The sequence below is a fragment of the Tachysurus vachellii genome, chromosome 17, assembly GCF_030014155.1.
Source record: "Tachysurus vachellii isolate PV-2020 chromosome 17, HZAU_Pvac_v1, whole genome shotgun sequence".
Classification (NCBI taxonomy): Eukaryota; Metazoa; Chordata; class Actinopteri; order Siluriformes; family Bagridae; genus Tachysurus; species Tachysurus vachellii.
In genome coordinates this window covers 182,501-205,000 of record NC_083476.1, presented here as the reverse complement: position 1 = coordinate 205,000, position 22,500 = coordinate 182,501, and the positions used below count along the sequence as shown (strand labels likewise).

The window sequence follows — 22,500 nt, the reverse complement described above, 5'->3', positions numbered from 1 at the left end:
GCTTCTATGCAAATACAGGCCTGTGCAACACTTTTACTGATCTGTTGCTTATTTCTCTCCACAGCCTATTGAGATGGATAAAGGTAAATATGAGGAACTTTACTCTTCTGATGTGTGTGTGTGTGTGTGTGTGTGTGTGTGTGTGAGAGTGTGTGTATAATTAACTCAGCTCATATGTAACAAAATAGATTGAAATAAAAAGTAGAGTGTTGCTTGTAGTAGGTTGTTACTGTAGTACAGCTTCAGCACTGCCCCCTGGTGGTCACTGTTAGTAACTAACAAAAATCAAACTCTCCTTCTGTTCCTAATTTTTTCTTCTTCCTTTTTTTTGTAAATAAATTTGTCCTTGACTTCGTCTGCTAACTGTCCTGAGGTCTGTATGTGTTTAACGTCGGACTGTTGATGTTATTTGCTAACTTTCTTGACCCATTGTTTTGTCTGTACAGGTCCAGGGTCAGTGAAAGACCAGCTGAAACTTATTAATGAGAAGTTTGCTGGAACTGCAACAGACTGGCAGCAAACATATCCTTTCTTTATTTATGTGCACACACACACACACACACAGCTAATCTTTCCTAAGCTTGTCATGTCTTCCTCCATTGTGTATTTGTTTACAACCTTAACTGCTCCACACAGCTGGGACGAGACGTGAGGAGATGAAACATGTGGGAGATTTCTTCGGGATGTCCAATAGTTACGCTGAGTGTTACCCTGCTACGTGAGCATACACACACGTGTGCACACACACATATATACTGTATACTAGTCCTCATAAACCCTGATACATTTTTATTCGCTGTGTTCTCATTGGTGTGTGTAGTATGGATGACCTGGCGGTGGACAGTGATGAAGAGGTTGACTACAGTAAGATGGACCAGGTCTGTGTGTGTGTGTGTGTGTCAGTTGTAACAGTGCATGACACATTCATACACAGTGTTTCACTTTAATGTTTCATTGTGTGTGTGTGTGTATCAGGGCAATAAGAAAGGACCTCTGGGCCGCTGGGACTTTGACACACAGGAGGAATACAGCGACTACATGAACAACAAAGAGGCTTTACCAAAGTAAGAGGATGTACTCACACTCACACACACACACACACAGAGGGATTAGTGGAAGTTGAGAGCTGTTTCTGTCTTTTATACACATTTAAATAGTCTGTATTTCTTATTAGTCTGAGTTGCCTGTGTTCCTGTTGCTCAGGGCTGCGTTTCAGTACGGAATAAAAATGTCTGAGGGCAGAAAGACACGACGCTTTAAAGAGACCAACGAGAAAGCAGAGCTGGACCGACAGTGGAAGAAAATCAGTGCTGTGAGTCTTTACACAACATTACACACACACCTTTATATTTATTTATTTAACCTACACCTTTATACACTGCTGTGGTTCGTCAGTCCACTTAATTTTGTTCAGTGTAGTGTTAATTGTACATGATTCACCTTCAGTCAGGTCCCTTACACTTTGATACTTTTACCTTTTAATCCTCAGATCATTGAGAAGAGAAAGAAGCTGGAGGCTGATGGGTGAGTATCAGGAGGAGGATCTGACTGTTCATATCATCCTGCTGTTAAATAATTACAGCTGCTTTGCTTTAACACTGATATAACTAATGATTTGCATCTGTTTTTTAGGGTGGATGTGAAGAGGCCGAAATATTAGTGTGTGTGTGTGTGTGTGTGTGTGATTGTTACTGAAATATAGCTGTGATTTGCTGTGATTAATCGAGTAAACAAACAGATCAGCAGTGAAATACACACTGATCACATGCTGCCTGCGTGCGAGTGTGTGACATTTTTGTGTGTTACATATACATTAACATTTGTTGTGTGGATTATTAAAACACAATAGAAAACTCACACGGTGTTAATGGACAAAAAATCTTTTACTCAGTATGAGCAGATTCAGTAATAAAGAGAAAAGTGAGTAGAGAAAATGTCCTTTTGTTTTTGTTCATTATTACATGTGTCTTTTACACAGAAATCAAACACTAACGTTTACAGACTAAAACAGATTAGAAATAAAGACAGATTCTGTATTTCTCTTTCCTTTACAATGCAGTGATCATTTCCTCTTCCACTGGAGTTTCATCTTTTCCCTTCACACACACACACACACATTAAACACCTTTATTAAACCTGAGAAATAATTTATTATCGTTATTAATATTATTATCTCTGACTCGGTTCTGATGTTGAATCTGCGCTCTTACTAGAAAGATGAGTGTGTGATGGATGATCAGCTCCCTCATCAGATGTACTATGCTTTGGTTCATGGCCAAATCCTCAAACAGAGTGGGAACAAACACCACCGCTAGGTTTCTCGCTGTCATCTTGTTCACCTGACTGTAGAGCTGCACACTGTACACACACACACACACACACACACACACACAGGTAAAATTAAATGGACAAAAACAATAAAAGGTAGAGGGACCAACAGACAGACACAGTTCCAGGGAGACAGACAGACAGACAGACAGACAGGTAGGTTGTGGTGTTACTTGTTGAGGTGACTGAACAGGGCAGACAGTAGAGCTCTGTTATCAGGAGGAAGGAGTTTCACCAGCCTGCGATACTCCTGCAGTCTGCTAGTGACCTCAGTGAGAGCTGAAACACACACACACATCGGTTCTGTTGGAGTAATGTGTTGTGTCCTTCAGCACACTGATATTTTAGTGGTGTGTGTGTGTGTGTGTTACCCGCTGCGCTGACCCAGTTCTCTCTCTCAGACGAGGGGATGAGTTGAGTTGAGTTGCGGAGGAAGTGCTTTAGCGTGCCGGCTACTTCCTGTACAAAGATTTCATTTGTCTCCAAAACGACTTCTGGATCTTTGTGCAGCTTCTCCACCAACTCTGAGATCTTAGTGACGGACCCACAGCAGCGGTACAGACCCTCCACCTTCAGACCTAACACACACACACACACACGTTCTATAATTCAAACTCATGGCCTAGTTTGAATTATCCTCATCTTCTTCTTTTCTTCATATTATTCCCACACTCAGATTTTAACTATAAATGTTTACACAGCTGACCAATCAGAAAGCAGCATTTCCTCATGTAACCCTGTTCACACATGTTCACGCTTTTTTGAGGGGAAACTAAGAACTTTGGTCATGTTTATTTCTCTGAATTGACCTGTTAGTGTTTCTGCTGATCTCAGCAGTTTTTAGGTCCTTAGCCACATGCTAGTCATTCTTAGCAATTAGCAAGTGCTAAAAATATATTTATGAGGCTTCATTGATTGTTTCTCTGTAGCTTAATACCATAGCAACCTCAACTGTTTGACCAATCAGTGACATGCTCCTGACAGTAGAACAGGAAGTGATCATGCTCAGGTTCCTCAGTGTTACCGTATGAGATGTTTTTCTCACCATACAGTGTAATGTGTGAGATGCAGCGCTGCACTTCAGAAGGAACTCTCCCAGTAACCCCAGCAGGAAGTGTGTACAGGGAGCGACGGTATGACTTCCTGTCACTGGAGGTGGCGCTGGAGAGCAGAGTGTAAAATTTGCTGCAGCTCTCCTCACGTTCAAACTGAAGATACACCGTCCTAATGGGAGGAGAAAATACACAAATATGCAAATTAAATATGATTTATTCTAATTTGAGACACATTTCCATTGAAACAGCACTCACTTTTCTGCTGCAATCACCTCCACTGTGTTCTCCAACAAACACAAATCTGTATAAACACAACAGATCATTAACACACAACTCTACAGGCTGGAGGGTGAGATGGGTGAAGTCAGTGTTGTGACAAACAACATTATGACATCATCAGCTTTATATTTACACTGTGTGTGTGTTTATACTCACTGCAGCATGTGTGTTGGTTGAGGGTGATAGGGGTCCGGGGTGTGTGTGTGTGTATGGGATAGATAATGATTTCTCCTGGTCGGATCATCACCCAAACCTCAGCGTGCTTAAGTCCACTTCCTTCTCTCAGAGATAACTGGGACACGCCCATCACCCCGTCAAGCTCCTCCTCCATCGGGGGGTTGGGCATCACCACCTGAACATGGTGGGGGGTCATAAGTAAGCCAACTGTGTGTGTGTGTGTGTGTGTGTGTGTGTGTGTGTGTGTGTATGTGTGTATGTGTATGTGTGTTACCTTGATAATGTGCAGCATGTGACTGAGCAGCATTTCTTGCGTGTCTGCCGTACAGGTGAGACTGTCTGTCAGTGTCAGGATCTCAAACTCATGGGTTTGTCTGTCTCACACACACACACACACACACACACACACACACACACACACACACACAATATATGAATATCTTGGTGGAACAGAGTTTGTGTTCTGTTGAGTCTGGTAAATGTCCTACACCAGCTGAGCTGTTATGGTCAACTGTTCCAACTAAACTGAGTGTAAAGTGTTACACACACACACACACACACACACACACACACACACAATGTTCTCACCCTGTGGACTGATTGAACACAGAGATGACCTCCCTCAGGTCAAGAACATCACATGCTGCTGACTGGGTCTCCTGAGAGAAGAGGAAGCGCTCATCATCCAGCCTTCCATGGAGCTCTTCTAGTCCTACACACATACACACACATGTAATAATAGAAACATACACAGTTTTAGTAAGTAGTAAGTTGTGTGTGTGTGTGTGTGTGTGTGTGTGTGTGTGTGTTATACTTGTCTGCTCTTTCTTCTGTCTTGTCTGCTGCTCGAAGTCAGGAGTTTCTGTAAAACACAGACAGAGATGATCAGCGTCTTCTGCTCTATTGTGCATGTGCGAGTTCGTGTAAATGTTAGTGTTAATAGTAAAAGGTTGTGAGTTTTAATCCCACCGTGTTGGTGTGCTTATGAGCCTCACCTACAAACTCGTTGTGTCGGAGCAGCTCGGTCTGTAGAGCCTGTCCTGCGTTCTCCGCCAGTGTGATGGCTGATGGACCTCCTCCACCCAGAACCTTGGCTCCTGAACACAGCAGTGCGAGCGTCTCCTCCACGTCAGCTCCACACACCACCTCACACAATCTCTACAGTCAGACAACACAAGACACACTGCAGCATTCGGCAAAAAGATCTCTTAAAGCAGCAGTGTGTGTGTGTGTGTGTGTGTGTGGGTGTGTGTGAGGCTCCCTCTGCTGCCTGCAGGGTGAAACTGCATTGTAAACAAACAAAGAGTCTGACCTGGTTCAGTAGCTTTTGGCTGCAGGCGAGAGGATGAGCTTTGCGGTAAAGACCACTGTAGTACTTGGCGTTGATGAAAGCAGTTCGTTGTTGTGTCTCGGCAGTGGGAGAGATCTGATCCACTGCTGGGACGTTGTGACCCCACACATTATTACTAGCTTTGTTCCCATAAAGCACAAACAGCTGGAGAGAAAGAGAAGAGAAGAGACTTTATCATTATCACCATTTCAGGAGAGAGAGAGAAACACCTTCTGAACCTTCCTCATGTTTATAAAATGGTGTTAATTGGTGAGGCTGTTAATTAATGCAGACGATTCAGGAGGCGTGGCCTCTGTCTCTGTCTCTGTCTCTGTCTCTGTGTCTGTGTCTGTCTCTGTCCATCTCATTACTCAATATTATGTATTTATGATTATTTATTATGTCAAGTGCTGCTGAGTTCTGGATTGTGATTGGTCAGAAGGTGTTAATACTGTGTGTGTGTGTGTGTGTGTGTGTGTGTGTGTGTGTGTTTCACTTCCTGTCTGTTCAGTATTCTGACCTGAATCAGAGGCTCGGTCCACACTTTGACATCCAGTTTCAGACTCCGCACTTTGGACCTATTTGCCCCCATCATGCGGTGAACTCCTGTGTGAAACAGAGTGTGTTCAGTACACAAACACACTACAGGAACAGTGAGGGACTGCAGCCAGGAAGTGCAGCATGACTTTATTACCACCTTCCTAACAAAGAGTATTACTGACGTCACTTTATTATGTTTAGTGCTTTTTTCTTTTTATTTTCTTTTAGCCTTTCTTTGTCTTATAGCCTGTTTCATTGTCATTAATATTCATGAGCAGAGGCACGGCACTCATTAATATGCAGATGTTGAAGAAAGGCTCTCAGCCGTATTTGTAAAGTTTAAAGCCTTTGTGATGAATCCTAAGTCTCAGACTTCTTGTCAATAAATATATCTTCCTAATAAGACAGGAAGTACAAACAGGAAGTACAAACAGGAAGTACAAACAGGAAGTACAAACAGGAAGTACCGGACACATCCTGCTTCACAAATAAACACCTCCACAAACACCTCCTCACCTGCGCAGGCCTCACAGATGACCATTAGCAGGTTGATGGAGGCCCACTCCGGGTTTGGACTGCCGCAGTCAGCACACACTTTATTCCAGGGACTTGACCACAAGCGCTGCGCCACCTCACTGCAGGACAGAGCACTGCGGATCACCTCGTTCAGAAGATCCAGCCACGTCACTAAGTCTCTCGAAGAGTCGGCTGAGAAACTGGAACAAACAACGATGGACAAGAAGAAGAAGAAGAAGAAGAAGAAGAAGGAAAAGAGAAAGAGGAAGAGGAATAGTTTTAGATGTTTTTTTTTAAACATGAAGACACTTGAAGGCTTAAACAAAACAAACTGATATCTGGGAAGCAGGAAGTGCAGAGAGAACAGGAAGTGACTCACTTGAATGCTTTATAAGGTGTAATGAGGCTAAAGCTGTGGCGTCCAGTCTGTTTTACTGAGGCCACGTTCATATGCACAAATGTCATCCCAAGACCCAAATTAAAGTCCTGCAACATGTTTCAAAAATAAATCCTGCCTTAGTAGAAGGACATCACTGAACAGTTCGTGTGATGAGTGATTCAGAGAGCACAGCGCTGTAATGTGGAACATCAATACAGAATATAGAATAAGAAAAGAAGTGAAAACTCCTCTTGTGTCTTTACCTCTTTGCTGTTGTATATCCACAGGTTGTGTCCACTGATGGAGCAGTAAACTTTGCTACGTGGTTCCTTCATAGTCAGTGAGCCATGATGAAGAGGAGGTGCTGGAGCTTCTCTTCCTCTGGAAGCAAGCAGTGATGTAATCCATCCCATCCTCACATCTGCACACGAAACATTCCCCAAAACTATTGAACCTTCTGTGTTTATGTGTCACTCACTGTGGGTCTCTTTTGCTAATGCTAACAGTTATAAAAAAGTCAGATGCTTCAGGAGCTTTCCCAGTACAGAACCCTGAGGAACACCTGGATCATTCTCACCTTCAGTGGGAGCCATGAACTCAAAGTGCTTCTTGCGGAAGTAAATGAGGAAGTGTCCTCGGTCCTGCTGGTGCACGTTGGTGATGCTCGACACGTGAAACACGTACTCAGAGAACTTGTCCTTAATCGTCAATCACAGACAAACTATTGTAAGAAATTCCTGAGCAGTGATTTCATAGAATCAGTTTCTGAATCCACTGAAGTAAAAGTATTATAATGGTTTTATAAACTCACTGTGCGTTTCTTCCACAGAGCCATCACCTGCCCATCAAACGTGGTCCACAGCACGTTGTGTCTTTAGGAATAAGAAATAAACATGTTGTGATAGACTGACCTGCAGTGGGAGGGGCCTGAGGGTGAGGGCGGGGCAATACATTAAATGATAATATGACAATATTTAAATCAACACAACAGATCTGTCATGATCAATGTAACTCAGATTTGATCTCTTGGCATTAGATGGTCAGACTGTAACCTCGATCAGGTGACCGCTGGCCTTTCAGTTCATGCCTTCAGCTACTTCTGATGGAATTTCTTGTGATATTGAGATGATCTGAACTTATTGCTCAGCCTTAAGTGACGTGATCATAAGAACATCATGAAGAGAAGATGTTAACTTTCCCTACTTCCGTCCCTTCCAGACGTCCAGCCAGCTGGAGCGTGACACGGCGCTCTCTCTGTAGGAGCTCTCTGCAGCCTGGGTGATGTTCTTTGCTGCTCCTGAAGATTTCCTCCGGCTCACACGGATGGTAGCAGCGCTGGAGAACCATGAGGAATAAGGGCATTAATGAGGACCTGAACAAATCATAAGAGCAATCAGCAGCACGTAACGCCTTGCAAACTTCAACCCAGAACTTCTCCTCCATTACTCTGGTCCATGGCTAATCTTGTGGCATGTCTTCATCCTCTGTAAAAGGAGCCACTCAGAGGTTTGTAATGGAGAGTACCTGCTGTTGGACGGGTTCTGTCCTGATTTATCTGAATCTGTTAAGACTTTCTGATCCAAGGCTCTATAACCCCTAAATATGACCCCTAACCTTTCCGGACCAAACTGACCCAAAGCTGATCGCCTTCTTCTAGATCTTCCTCTAAAAGTCTTTTGTTGAAGGTGCTGTGCTCCAGGTCACTAACCCCAACCTCCTCACACTCATACAAATCTTCACTAAGGGTCTAGATCTTACCGTGGTTTCTTTGGGATTGGTGTTTGTTTCGGTTTCTTCAGCGCTGATGGTTTATACAGAGCAGCATTTTTAGGCTGAGAATTCGTCTCCTGAGGAGCGCTGTTTAAAAAAAAGAAGAAATTATGGATCAACACACTCTCACTGAGATATTCTGCAGAATGTGATGTTTCAGTTTATTACAGCAGCTTTCCAGGATCTCACCCACCTTTCCGTGTTGGTGGAGTTGTGACATTCTTCAGGAGGGTGGAGGTTATTAGCCGTGTCTGACTGTGGGGTGAGGGGCGTCATGAGGCCTTCATCAGTCGAGGAATCAGATGTAAAATTCTCCTTCACACATTCTGAGGAGTCCTCATCATCAGACGCTACGGGGCTCTGAGGAGGCGAGGACGGCCACAGGAATTTCTCCACTATGTCTGCGCCACTGGAGTCGTGTGTCTCTCTAAGTCGAGGAAGACCAGCGGGAGAGACACACAAGCCTCCGTTCACTTCTGACAAAACAAAAGCAGAACCTTGTTCTTCCTGAGCTGTTTAATCAGAGCGAGAACATGCTACATTCCATCTCACACGTTTCACTGCAGTAACACAGTTATAACGTGTTGTATAAATAATACACAACACACACACACGGGAAGTCGTGGCCTAATGATTAGAGAGTCTGACTCCTAACCCTAAGGTTGTGGGTTTGAGTCTCGGGCCGGCCACAACTGAGGTGCCCTTGAGCAAGGCACCGAACCCCCCAACTGCTCCCCGGGCGCCACAGCATAAATGGCTGCCCACTGCTCCGGGTGTGTGTTCACGGTGTGTGTGTGTGTTCACTGCTGTGTGTGTGTTCACTGCTGTGTGTGTGTGTTCAAGGTGTGTGTGTGTTGTTTAATCCACTCCAGAAAGTTGATGAATTCTCTGTAACATTATTTGCTTTCACACAACAATCTCTGACAATAATATCTGTCCTAACAGTGTGTGTGGTTTTTCCGGTTCTTCATAAACACATCAACATTCCATAAAGCAGCCGTCACTGTCGGTCTGTAGGTTTATTTATTAATAATAATGAATCTTACCTGCGCCGTTTACTTCAGATATTTTATTGTCTGTCTGAGTTTCATGCTTAACAACATTACTGCTGAAAAACACAAACAGAAAACAGATACATGTTTAACTGCTAAAAAAAGTATTACTGATGATGATGATGATGATGATGATGAGGATGAGGATGACGATGCAGTAACAGCCCCATGTGACTGTAGCTCACCTCTCTGAGGAACCATTCTGTGAATTCTTACTGAACATGTAGCGGGTTCTCGGCTTGGGCACAGGAGCCGTCATGGCAGGTGTCGAAGGTGACACGAGTTTCACTATCAGAGCAAATCTTCATTTAATTTACAGATTAACACGTGACTAAAAATAATGAACATCTCTGAGTGTCAGAATAAACCAGAATAAATGGTTTGATAACAAATGACAAAAAAATTGTGTAAATAACACATAATAATAATAATAATAATAATAATAATAATAATAATAATAATAATGTTACAGTGATGAAAGGACAGAAAATTCTAGTGTAATTCTAGTTAATGTAAAAATAAAGTAAATTAAAAGACATAAAGATTAAAAGCGTCTCAAACTGTTTAATAACGTCTCAGTTTGGATCTGTTTCTGTTCAAACACGCTTCTTTATCTCAGGACTTTATCACACACACACACTCACAAGGCTGATTTGAACAAGAAAACAATAAAAATCAAACAAAACAGTTTTAAATGACTAAAAGACTGAAGTGCAGGAGCAGGATATGAGAGCTGTCTTTCTCGAGCTGCTTACCTGAGTTCAGAGACACTGTGGAATCATCACAGGACTGAAAACACCTGAACTCGTGCTCATAATAAACAGGTTCCTGTTCCGGTTCCACCTGTCAGACCCGAAACTGATCTCTGATCTCTGACTGTCTCACTCTCTGCACCACAAGACCAACTGTCTCACTCTCTCCACCACAAGACCAACTGTCTCACTCTCAGCAGGCTAATAATGTACTAAACTCATTCATACTACAGTGGTGAGAAAAACACAAGCTCAAATAAACCGTTTAACCTTTGGAGTTGTAATCAGACTCCGCCCACCAATGACATCACTCTCTCTGTAATCTCTCACACACAACATACATATTATTGTACATAATAATCAATTGTTCACAAGTCCTAAGAGTGTGTTATTACGTTTTTATATAGTTATATATGTTATAACACTCTGTTTTGTTGTGATGACTTAATTTTCTCCTGATCTCTGCATAAGAACATGTTGTAGTAAATAAACATGATGGATGTGTTTTTACTTTGATCACAGTGATGACATCACAGACATTACCTCATACTGTACACACTATTAAATGTTAAATGTCATTGTATATTTCCTGAACTAACTTCCACTGATTTTGTCTGTGTGTGTAAGAGCTGCACCGCTACACTGCAGGGGAAGGAGAAGGACGTCTCTCGGGGTTTTTCCTCATGATCACACGTGTGTATGATCTCACATGATGAGTCTGTGAGGTGAGCTCAGATGGAAAGAGCTGATTGGTCAAAACATCAAACCTCATGAATATTCATTCATCTTTATGTAGGAAAAAGTAAAGACCTGTATTTAGTTTATTTAGTTTTTATGACTGAAATAGATCAGTATTTTATTTAGACTCCCAAAACCTTGATAAATGAATCTCAGTGTTTAAGATAATACCCATAATGCATTGCAGTTACACAGGAAAGCAGACCAGCAGTCAGGGTGATGTTTGAATTCTGTTTATTTTTATCTTATCTACACTACAGTAAGAATGGAGACTGATGTAGGATCAGACTGAATAAAACTTAGAGAGCATTGAGTCCACTCGACCGTCGGTCCTCACGTTCCTCTGCAGTTTGTCCAAGTGTGTCGAGTATCATGTTCTCACTCTGGACCTGCTCCTGAAACCTACGAGTTTTCTTTGACCTGAAAATGTCACCAGAGCGATCATTAGAGTTCTGACTCTGAGAACGTTCAGGAGAGTTCTTCAATGTGAGTGTGAACAAAAATTGACCACATGATTGGATTTTTATTAAAATCATATTCCCATCCTAATCTTCTGCTTGTTGTGCACTCAGATTTCTACTGACCGTCTGTACTCACCAGTTCTCCACGTCCTCGATGGTGTCAGGCAGCGGCACGTTCAGAGTTTCAGGAAGCAGAAACGCAGTGAGTCCGGCGATTACAGCTGCTGCTCCATAGACTAAGCTGGGCAGAGCAGGAAAAACCTCATCAAGGATAAGAACCAGTGGAGCTGCCATGGACCCAATACGAGCCATAGTGGAGGCAAAACCCATTCCAGTCTGCCTGCACACACACACACACACACACACACACACACACACAATCATATGGTGAAGTTTGTTTTAAATTAAGGAGAATCTCTAGTGTGAGCTCTGTGTCTCAGTCAGAGGTGAAGCTGTAAAGTTCTTCACATCTTCAGGACAGAGGAGTTTACACTTCTTTGTGGTTTCTCAGGAACGTGACAAGCTGAGATTGATCTCTTATTAACTTGGAGAGAGAGAATAAAGAGAGACTTCTGAGGGGACGAGTGTTTATAAGTAACAGAATGGAAGTGTGTTGTGGTAAATGGATAAAAGTATGATGTGCTGTTCCTTAATACTAAATAAAGTCTGTGTAAGCAGAATAAAACACATGTGCTGTAACAGCACCACCCTCAGTGTTGTAGTGTTTATTCAGCGAGTGTGTTGCTGGAGTCGGACCTGATGACTGTAGGATAAAGTTCTCCAGTGAACAGGTACACGCAGGTGAAGGATGCAGAGGTGAAGCCTTTCCCCAGCACAGCCAGGGTTGTTCTCAGGAACTGCATGTCTGTGTGGTGGAGAATTTTACTTTCTCTCTCTTTTCTTTTTATAAATGGATTTTTCTGTGAATTTCTTTCTACATTAAAGAGATAAATAACATTTCTCCACCTGAACCTCACCTTTAGGGATGAAGATGTTGGTGAAGATGACGAACGCTGAGGCGAGCAGACATGTGCCCTGTGTTAAACGCCGACCCAGAAAGCTCAACATGACAAGAGCCAACAGTTTTGCGGGAAAATCCACCACCCCGAATATTAACTGCATCAGGTAGATGTTAACGCCGAACTTCTGCAGGTCCATCGCCAGACCATAATATGCAAAACTGGTGGAGAACCTGGAGGACAGATGAACAGCTTGGGGGGGGTCATTATATGTCATAATAATGTGTAAACAGACTCCGCCCACCTGTCTCTAGTTTGCATTAGCAGTGTGTCATGTATTGTTTAGATTTACCAGACAGCTACAAGGCACAAAGAGATCCTCCTAATGATGGGAGTGCGCAGAAGGTCGTACGCTGTGAACACTGTCTTACTGGACTGCAGCTCTTTCTGCATATGAGACTGCAGCACCTACACACACACACACACACACACATACACACACATTATTGTTATAGATAGCAGTCAGTACATCAGTATTTACAGGTGATGAACTCTGCAGGCCGTATGGTGTGTTTGTGAAGAGGACACGGGGCTGTAACTCACTCTGCTCCATCACAGAGATATTAAAGTGAACATGAGGTGTTTACAGGAATGTGTTCAGACTGTGTAAATATCCTCCAGACCTCCAGTGTGATTTTCTCCACCGCTTCATGTTTGCCGTTGATCCTGGCCACACGGTGGAGCTGCTGCAGAGCTTCTGCTGAGCGACCGTTCAACACTAGCCATCTCGCGGACTCTGAGAACCACCTGAAGATCACATACACACAACATCATCCGAACTCCATCTGCAACCGCAGCACTGAACAACTACAACAAATGGGATTTGCCTTGAAGGAACATCTTACTGTCCTCACCAGCTATACAGGAAAATGATGAAAAAGGGCGAGCAGACGGCCACGTGCAGTTTCCTCCAGTCCTTCAGACTGTACGCTATTCCTGCCAGAACCATCTGACCAAAGGTGAAGAATATGGAGGAGAGCGAAACCACCAGGGTGCGGGACTTTGTGGGGATCCATTCCACCTCTACACACACACACACACGCACACACACACACACACACACACACACACACACAGTATAATGAGAATCTATAAGACATGACTGTTTAAAATGTTTTATATGCAGATTATAAACACTTTATTAACACTTTACCTGATCAGAGGTGAAGAGAAAAGCATCGAGGTTATAAAAATTATTTCTTTATAAATTGTTATTTTATTATGAGCTAAAGGTATCTGTGCTACAGAAACTCCTGCTATGTTGTACAGCTTAGTGTTTATCTCAGGATGAAGACTTGCATCCAGATCAGTGGGAACATGAGGAAGATCAGAGGAAGATGTTTTTTTCAGGCTGTTTGGCTTTTGTCTTTTTTTGGGCTACAAAATTAAAATTCCCTGTTTGTTTTTTCAGATCTGAGTGTGTACTCCTTAGTCCTGAAATTTTAACCTCTCAGAGCTGCTGTTATACAGAATTAGTTAAGACCTTCTGACCAAACACAGTCCAGAGCAGTGCTGGTGAACCTCATAACCGTCTCTGTGGAACATCTTATATAACTGAGCAACATGAGGTACAGCTGGAAAAGCAAACATCTGACACCAATGTCTGCTTCAGCTCATCTCACTGCTGCAGATAATGATGATGATGATGAGGATTTTGATGAAGAGCAGGTGTTACTCACTGAGTGACACAGTGTTGAGGATGACCCCTGACACAGCCATGCCGGTGAGGAAGCGAAAGGTGCAGTAGGCCAAGTATGACGGAGAAAAAGCAGTGAAAGTCCCCAAAGCAGCCAGCTGAAAATATGACCAGGTGAGTAACACCTTCCTCCCAAACCTTCAGGAGAAGAGGAACTTGAGATGAACATGAGAAGAACATGAGAAGAACAGCAAGGAATTCATCTAAGACTTTATTCACCTGTCTGAAAGCCCTCCAAAAATAATGGCTCCTGTGAGAACTCCACCCATGTAGATGGTCTGACTCATCTGTTTGAGTGGCCGGAGACTGCACACCAGATCCCACTGAGGAAAACACACACACACACACACACACACACACACACACACACACACAGTGCTCCATGGTGAACATCATCAGCTGCTGAATGTTAAACACTGTGTGAAAGCATCAGGATCACGTTGAAGTTTTGTTATTATAAAACTCAATAAATCTTGATGTTGTGTCTCGAAGGCATGACACTGTAAAGATACACAATGACACACAGTTCTTCACCATGACTAGACAACAATGCTATGGGCACACAGGCTGATGTGACCCTGTAACCTTTGACTCCAGGACAGTTTGTTCTCACAGACCTGAGTTGAGAAGTTGCAAAGTGAGGAACAAAAGTAAGATCTTCAGATTCATCTTCAACCTAAGCTCCTGCTCCACAACCTTGTTGCAGGAGTTTTGTTTCACATTTTATATTAAAAACAATATGGAAGAACACAAATTTTAAAGCATTACAAAATGATATGATTAAAAAACACAACCTCAGAGCGCTGAAATCCTCACACTCTCCTGCTATGTTTATTTTAACCCTTTAGACAGTGCAGATGTGCTCTCGTATCTCTCAACTCCACAATGAGACTGAACGTTTAAAGGGTTAAAGAGAGTCTAATTAACCAGCTCACGCACCTCAGACACGATTGTGGAGATAAACTCCGTCCTCTTGTAGGTCCATCCATCCTTGCAGCTCTCTGTCTCAATTTCAGTCAAATTCAGACTTGCAGACTGACTGTGGTTTGTGCTGCTCAGATGCCACTGGGGCTGAACAAACCTGCTGCATTTGGAAAGCTGAGACTGAGCCTCAGGAATGAAGGTTCTCAGAAGCGAGAGCTCATCTTCCTCAGATGTGGAAAGGTTCAGAGTGGTCGTCATGTTGGAGATGGTGCAGTGATGCGCCGGGATTCCTGCTGTGAAGTTATTGAGTAAATTCTGACAGGCCATCAGAATGCCTGGGACGGATAGCAGCATGATGTGGATCAGCTGAAAGCGTCCAAGTCCACCAACTTCATCCAAAAGATCTGCAAACCCCATGCTGGCTTCTCGTTCTGTCCTGATCTGTGCGTCTGCCCCTTCTTAACTTGCAAAGATTTGCACTCTGTGTTGTGACATTACGGAAACACAAATAAACTACGACCCCTGCAATGATTAATTTTTGAGGTTAATGGTTGTCAAAAAGGCCGGTCATGTCTCGCTCCCTGGTGAGGAACATCTGCTGTTTATCTGAAATAAAATAAAATGAGGCTGCAGCTGGTTCAGTGTGAAAATACTACAACGCGAACATGTTAGATGCACCAGGCGTGTGCTAAAGCGTGTGTACTGTGGACATTGCACTTTACAGTCTGTAATCTTGTTCAAATCTGACTCGTACAGTCTCAAATCCATTACAGTGGAATTTCAGTAAAGCGCTTGTGCAGGACAGAAACTCAGTGACACCATAATCCAGCCCTGAGGAATGCCATCGCCATCACACACTCTCACACTCTGCTTCACTAACAATGACCCGACCTGTGTCTACAGGAGAGGTGAAAAAATCAAACATTAAGAAAATAACTCATCCCGAATGTGTGGTGTTGTTTTTTATATAAAAAAAGCTAACTCTGACACTAATCTAACTAACGATACTTTGCTCTCAACTTCATGAAAGTTAAACACACACTTTACACCGGCTATTACACTTAAAGTCAATGTTACACCTGACCTTTATGTCACACACACACACACACAGTCAAACTCAAAGCATTAAACATTAAACTCAAAGCACTTTAACCTTCATATTGTTTAACCTGGGTCTTTTTGATCCCACTGGAAGAATTTAATGCGTCATAACTTTGGTTTTCTTCCACATATTTGCCTGAAATTTACCAGGATTGTTCCAAATTAATTTTGTCTATTTTCGTTGAACTATGTGTTCAGAACAGTGTATACTACGCGTGATCCTCTTGGGTCATTTTGACTCGGCCACATTTAGTGGGGCAAAAGGTCACACTTTTGCCCTTTTCAGCGCAATGAACATGCATACAGACACAAAAATGCACAAGTAAAATGTCCACTAACACACGCACCCAAAACACACACTCACACCCCCCACACACACACATGCACACACACACACACACACACACACAAACACACACAAGCACTGGGCATAGCAATTCATTAGGCCTCCAGAAAAAACAAAAGCTACTCATTTGTAAATATTTCACACTTTTTAGATGCATTTGTCCAGCTGGGGGCAAAATCTGATCTACCAACAAGCTTTACACACACACACAATCACACACTCACAGACACACACACACACACACACACACAAGCATTTGGCATTGTAATTCATTGGGCTTCCAAAAAAACAAAAACAATCATTTGTAAATATTTCACACTTGTTATATGCATTTGTCCAGCTAGGGACAATACCTTCTCTTCTCTTCTTCTTCTACCAACAATCTTTACACACACACACACACACACACACACACACACACACACACACACACACACACACACACGATGTTTTCATATTCAAATCTTATTTGTCTCCTCTCTCTTATTTATGAATTTAGTTGCATCAGTCAGCTTTGGCCTGGAGATATGCTGAGTAATGTTGGACATTTATCAGTCAGTGGTTATCCAAAATAATATTTAATAATTTCTGTTTATTTTACTAAAAACATGGCAAAATTATCATTCATAAATTAAATATAATAAAACAAAACATAAGGAGGTAAACAAAGTTTTATTCACATGAAATTATGGCAGGGGGTCACGGTGGCTTAGTGGTTAGCACGTTCGCCTCACACCTCCAGGGTTGGGGGTTCGATTCCAGCCTCCACCTTGTGTGTGTGGAGTTTGCATGTTCTCCCCGTGCCTCGGGGGTTTCCTCCGGGTACTCCGGTTTCCTCCCCCCGGTCCAAAGACATGCATGGTAGGTTGATTGGCATCTCTGGAAAATTGTCCGTAGTGTGTGATTGCGTGAGTGAATGAGAGTGTGTGTGTGTTCCCTGCGATGGGTTGGCACTCCGTCCAGGGTGTATCCTGCCTTGATGCCCGATGACGCCTGATATAGGCACAGGCTCCCCGTGACCTGAGGTAGTTCGGATAAGTGGTAGAAGATGAATGAATGAATGAATGAATGAAATTATGGCATGTTTTTGAGTGAGTGTGTGTGTGTGTGTGTGTGTGTGTGTGTGTGTGTAGCCTGTTGTTGGTTGATCAGATGACATCAGGTGGGCAAAATAGATATTATACACAGAATGGTGATAATTGTAGAATTTTTGATTTATAAGCATTCAAGTCAATTTGGCCTGTAAAAAAACAGGATTTATTATTTGCTGACATTAAAAATGGTCAAAATGGTTTCAAAACAATCTCCTGCCCTTGATATATACCAGCCTGTAATTGTGCATCAACTTTTGTGCCTCTATAGTGAAAATAATTTTTTTTTAAAAAATTTTTACAAAAAAATGAGGCATTTTTGTATATAAATAAGGTTTATTGCACCAAATATATATATATATATATATATATATATATATATATATATATATATATATATATATATATATATTTATTTTTTTTTTGCAACATATATGTTAATATGTTGGAAACAAATTTGACTAAAAAGGTGAAAAAAAAAAAGGCTATCAAATATACTTCAATAAGCAGTCAAAACAGACAAGGTCAAGTTGACTCAGCGCTCCTAATTTGTATAGGAGGACAACAGGAGGGTTAATACAAGACAAGATAAAAACAGGGGAAGGAACAACAGTAATAATAACAAAAACAACAACAACAACAATAATAATAATAATAATAATACGTGTTAAATAAAGGAAAAGAAATAACACTAATATTAAAAAAGGAAAAAAGGAAAAAAGAATGTGTTTATGTATTATTAGTATATAACAGATAGCAAAATTAAAACTTTCAGAGAATTACGAAATAAATTTATATAAGCCTTGTTTTTTTTTTTTACTATGAATTGCAAACATCCAACATACAAATAAAGCAAAAACTCAACAGTGAAATAAGTAACTAAGGCATAAAAACATCTTTAGACAATTTCTTCTTTTTATTAAAGACAAAGGAAAAAAGGAGCTGTTTTATTATTATTATTATTATTATTATTATTATTATTATTATTATTATTATTATTATTAAAATCTCTAAATTCTACGTGTTTGAGCAGAACAACACACTAACAACTTTTTTACAGTGCAATAAAATAAAATAAAAAAATTAAAGATTTAAAATCACAAGCATTTGTTTTATAAACAATATTAAACACACCGTATTTCTGCCACTTTGCCTCGTTTAGACAAAGTTAAAATTCTAACACTAGCGCTTACTTTCTAGTAATATCTACTGTATAACGTAAATATTATTAAAGTGTGTGATTTCCGGTAACGTCGCTTCCATCACGGTAGGAACGCGCGCGCGCCGACGGACAGGTAAAACCGGACACACACCTGTACCTGAAACCCGGAAGTGACTGTGACTCTCTTCTGAGGTAAATGTTCCATAATGATTCGTTCTTGTTGAACTAAATGTAATAGTGTTTCTTACTTAAATGCAGGTAAATTAAACGGATAAACTACATGATTTGTTTATCATTTCTTCCCATTTGTATTGTTTATTTTTCAGAATGAAGCAGGTGTTGGTCCTCGTTGTGTTCCTCGTTGTGTTCCTGTTGTGTTTCCATGTAGGTGACAGTGTGAAGGACCTTTCTGAACTGCCCTCTCTAGGGGTCATCACTGTAAAGGAGGGCGAAAGTGTAGTGATCAAGTGCAATATGAGTGAACTTCATGACAACATCCAGTGGTTTGACTCTAAGGGACGTGTCATAAACTCAGGTGTGTTGTTCAGCCTTTCAGTGTAAGAGAAGTTCTTACATCATTCACAAAACTAGAACTTTAGTTTAAAGTTTAAAAAAAAACCTCAAGCTTGTTTCATGTAAAGTGATGAAGCCCAGTGTTGGATTATAGTACATTGGCAGTGGAACACTTTTTTTTAATGTAGACTAAACCTGAGACAGTCGCTGAAAGTTTGTGTTTTCTGAGAGGATGGTGTGTGTTCTGTGTGTGTTCTGTGTGTGTTCTGTGTGTGTTCTGTGTGTGTTCTGTGTGTGTTCGGTGTGTGTTCGGTGTGTGTTCGGTGTGTGTGCGGTGTGTGTGCGGTGTGTGTGCGGTGTGTGTGCGGTGTGTGTGCGGTGTGTGTGCGGTGTGTTCTGTGTGTGTTGTGTGTGTGTTGTGTGTGTTGTGTGTGTGCAGTGTGTGTGCAGTGTGTGTGCGGTGTGTTGTGTGTGTGTGCGGTGTGTGCGGTGTGTTCTGTGTGTGTGCGGTGTGTTCTGTGTGTGTACGGTGTGTGTGCGGTGTGTGTGCGGTGTGTGTGTGTGTGTGCAGTGTGTGCAGTGTGTGCAGTGTGTGTGCAGTGTGTGTGCAGTGTGTGTGCGGTGTGTGCGGTGTGTGCGGTGTGTTGTGTGTGTGTGCGGTGTGTTCTGTGTGTGTACGGTGTGTTCTGTGTGTGTGCGCGGTGTGTTCTGTGTGTGTGCGCGGTGTGTTCTGTGTGTGTGTGCGGTGTGTTCTGTGTGTGTGTGCGGTGTGTTCTGTGTGTGTGTGCGGTGTGTTCTGTGTGTGTGTGCGGTGTGTTCTGTGTGTGTGTGCGGTGTGTTGTGTGCGGTGTGTTCTGTGTGTGTGTGCGGTGTGTTCTGTGTGTGTGTTCTGTGTGTGTGCGCGGTGTGTTCTGTGTGTGTGCGGTGTGTTCTGTGTGTGTGTGCGGTGTGTTCTGTGTGTGTGTGTGCGGTGTGTTCTGTGTGTGTGTGCGGTGTGTTGTGTGCGGTGTGTTCTGTGTGTGTGTGCGGTGTGTTCTGTGTGTGTGTTCTGTGTGTGTGCGCGGTGTGTTCTGTGTGTGTGCGGTGTGTTCTGTGTGTGTGTGCGGTGTGTTCTGTGTGTGTGTGTGTGGTGTGTTCTGTGTGTGTGTGTGCGGTGTGTTCTGTGTGTGTGTGTGCGGTGTGTTCTGTGTGTGTGTGTGCGGTGTGTTCTGTGTGTGTGCGCGGTGTGTTCTGTGTGTGTGTGCGGTGTGTTCTGTGTGTGTGTGTGCGGTGTGTTCTGTGTGTGTGTGCGGTGTGTTCTGTGTGTGTGTGCGGTGTGTGTGTGCGGTGTGTTCTGTGTGTGTGTTCTGTGTGTGTGCGCGGTGTGTTCTGTGTGTGTGCGGTGTGTTCTGTGTGTGTGTGCGGTGTGTTCTGTGTGTGTGTGTGCGGTGTGTTCTGTGTGTGTGTTCTGTGTGTGCGCGGTGTGTTCTGTGTGTGCGCGGTGTGTTCTGTGTGTGTGCGGTGTGTTCTGTGTGTGTGTTCTGTGTGTGTGCGGTGTGTTCTGTGTGTGCGCGGTGTGTGTTCTGTGTGTGTGCGGTGTGTTCTGTGTGTGTGTGTGTGCGGTGTGTTCTGTGTGTGTGTGCGGTGTGTTGTGTGCGGTGTGTTCTGTGTGTGTGCGGTGTGTTCTGTGTGTGTGTTCTGTGTGTGTGCGCGGTGTGTTCTGTGTGTGTGTGCGGTGTGTTCTGTGTGTGTGTGCGGTGTGTTCTGTGTGTGTGTGTGCGGTGTGTTCTGTGTGTGTGTGCGGTGTGTTCTGTGTGTGTGTTCTGTGTGTGCGCGGTGTGTTCTGTGTGTGTGCGGTGTGTTCTGTGTGTGTGTTCTGTGTGTGCGCGGTGTGTGTTCTGTGTGTGTGCGGTGTGTTCTGTGTGTGTGCGGTGTGTTCTGTGTGTGTGCGGTGTGTTCTGTGTGTGTGTGCGGTGTGTTCTGTGTGTGTGTGCGGTGTGTTCTGTGTGTGTGTGTGTGGTGTAGATGTTTTGTTATATAAACTCTGATGTTTTGCTGTGTGCAGGAGGGAAACGGGTCACAGTGGACAAAGACACGCTGAACATCACCAGTGTTTCCTTTGAGGATCGTGGACGGTACACGTGTGTCTCACTGAGCTTAGAGAGCATCTCCAACTACACAGTGACGCTCAGAGTGAGCTACACATACAGTGGATTGGGGCTTTATTACATCATCGTGTGCTTTATTGCCTTCACCATCACCATCATCCTCAACATGACTCGTCTGTGCATGGTCAACACACACCTGCGCAAAACTGAGCGTGCCATCAACGATTTCTTCCGCACCGATGGAGCTGAGAAACTGCAAAAAGCTCTGGAAATCGCCAAACGCATCCCTATCGTTACATCTACTAAAACCCTGGAACTCGCAAAAGTCACACAGTTTAAAACTCTGGAACTGGCAAAGCAAATGGAGGAGCTGGCGAGGAGCGTGCCTCTGCCTCCACGCATCCTGAATTGCACCACGGCTGTGGATGAAGCTGAATGTGGAGGTCAAACATCTGTTGAGTATCAGGACGAGGAACACAGTGAACAAGATGCCCTGAACAGAGAGAAGAACACAAAAAAAGAGAGAGTGTGAAATGTGTGTGCTGTGAAATTAATTCAGTTATAATCAAACTCAGTTCACTTCCTGCAGTAAGAGACAGTTTTTAAATGAATTCCTTCTCCTACTATTTCTCTTTTTCTGTCTATAAATTCAATTTGGGATGTTACTCAGCTTGTGTGTGTGTGTGTGTGTGTGTGTGTGTGTGTCTCACACTCCAAGGTAGCACACAGCAACAGTCACGATAATCAACAGCTGCAGACGTTTATTATTTTTGTATTTTTACTTTCTTTATATTATGGGTGTATTTATATCCATCCATTGTTGTACTTATTATCCTACACAGTCACTGGAGCCTGTCACAGGGGGCAAAATCACACAGGTTCACACACTACACACAGTTTAGAGATGACCAGGGGGAGAACATGCAAGGCCCTCAGCTCCAGAGAGGAAGGACAAACACACTAATCTGTAAGGCAGTAAAAAAAAGCACAAAGGTTTGTTAAATCATGCTTATAATGACTGTGAGGTGTGTGCAGTGGTGAACAGGTGATCTTTGATCAGAAAGAGTCAGCTTTTATTCTCTTATCACTGATTGAACGTCATTCAAAATGTAAATATGTACATTACACTGACTACTAAATCATTTATAATCTGGACTGTAAATGATTAATGAAGTACTGCGGTG

General features: G+C 42.8%; 4 protein-coding genes across 6 annotated transcripts in view; 2 read left to right on the top strand and 2 right to left on the bottom strand.

The window, feature by feature from the left end:
• ik (IK cytokine) overlaps nucleotides 1-2,042 on the top strand; it is an 8,457-nt gene extending 6,415 nt beyond the window's left edge. Inside the window, exons 13-20 of the mRNA XM_060891012.1 lie at nucleotides 65-83; nucleotides 447-523; nucleotides 636-718; nucleotides 821-878; nucleotides 976-1,064; nucleotides 1,204-1,312; nucleotides 1,490-1,524; nucleotides 1,633-2,042. Coding sequence (XP_060746995.1) covers nucleotides 65-83; nucleotides 447-523; nucleotides 636-718; nucleotides 821-878; nucleotides 976-1,064; nucleotides 1,204-1,312; nucleotides 1,490-1,524; nucleotides 1,633-1,660 — 498 coding nt within the window. The 3' untranslated portion in view covers nucleotides 1,661-2,042. The remainder of the gene's footprint in view (nucleotides 1-64; nucleotides 84-446; nucleotides 524-635; nucleotides 719-820; nucleotides 879-975; nucleotides 1,065-1,203; nucleotides 1,313-1,489; nucleotides 1,525-1,632) is intronic.
• On the bottom strand, nucleotides 1,865-10,403 carry LOC132859996 (arf-GAP with Rho-GAP domain, ANK repeat and PH domain-containing protein 1). Of its 2 annotated transcripts, none has more exons than XM_060891011.1 (24): nucleotides 10,182-10,403; nucleotides 9,612-9,714; nucleotides 9,421-9,479; nucleotides 8,568-8,850; nucleotides 8,363-8,461; nucleotides 7,808-7,939; nucleotides 7,416-7,476; nucleotides 7,182-7,302; nucleotides 6,868-7,025; nucleotides 6,605-6,711; nucleotides 6,226-6,425; nucleotides 5,690-5,775; nucleotides 5,152-5,334; nucleotides 4,835-4,997; nucleotides 4,654-4,701; nucleotides 4,428-4,551; nucleotides 4,114-4,213; nucleotides 3,819-4,014; nucleotides 3,639-3,684; nucleotides 3,374-3,552; nucleotides 2,700-2,906; nucleotides 2,502-2,607; nucleotides 2,211-2,358; nucleotides 1,865-2,096 (listed from the first exon to the last, which is right to left on the bottom strand). In XM_060891011.1, exons 2-24 carry the CDS (start codon nucleotides 9,683-9,685, stop codon nucleotides 2,049-2,051), a joined length of 2,928 nt encoding a protein of 975 aa, XP_060746994.1. In that variant the 5' UTR covers nucleotides 9,686-9,714; nucleotides 10,182-10,403; the 3' UTR covers nucleotides 1,865-2,048. The 2 variants fall into 2 exon arrangements, with proteins under 2 accessions (XP_060746994.1, XP_060746993.1); XM_060891010.1 differs by having other exon boundaries at nucleotides 9,421-9,482; nucleotides 10,182-10,402.
• Nucleotides 10,404-11,133: 730 nt separating this feature from the next.
• On the bottom strand, nucleotides 11,134-15,666 carry oatx (organic anion transporter X). 2 transcript variants are annotated; one of them, XR_009649814.1, is made up of 10 exons: nucleotides 15,032-15,666; nucleotides 14,312-14,415; nucleotides 14,076-14,230; nucleotides 13,251-13,419; nucleotides 13,020-13,143; nucleotides 12,689-12,804; nucleotides 12,355-12,569; nucleotides 12,134-12,242; nucleotides 11,514-11,713; nucleotides 11,134-11,336 (listed from the first exon to the last, which is right to left on the bottom strand). XR_009649814.1 is itself a non-coding variant. In XM_060891592.1 (10 exons), exons 1-10 carry the CDS (start codon nucleotides 15,431-15,433, stop codon nucleotides 11,216-11,218), a joined length of 1,719 nt encoding a protein of 572 aa, XP_060747575.1. In that variant the 5' UTR covers nucleotides 15,434-15,665; the 3' UTR covers nucleotides 11,134-11,215. The 2 variants fall into 2 exon arrangements, 1 of the variants encoding a protein (XP_060747575.1); XM_060891592.1 differs by having other exon boundaries at nucleotides 11,514-11,717; nucleotides 15,032-15,665.
• A 3,144-nt stretch (nucleotides 15,667-18,810) lies between these two features.
• LOC132859722 (microfibril-associated glycoprotein 3-like) lies at nucleotides 18,811-21,981 on the top strand. The gene is made up of 3 exons (XM_060890591.1): nucleotides 18,811-18,908; nucleotides 19,043-19,251; nucleotides 21,274-21,981. Exons 2-3 carry the CDS (start codon nucleotides 19,044-19,046, stop codon nucleotides 21,846-21,848), a joined length of 783 nt encoding a protein of 260 aa, XP_060746574.1. The 5' UTR covers nucleotides 18,811-18,908; nucleotide 19,043; the 3' UTR covers nucleotides 21,849-21,981.
• Nucleotides 21,982-22,500: the final 519 nt, after the last annotated feature.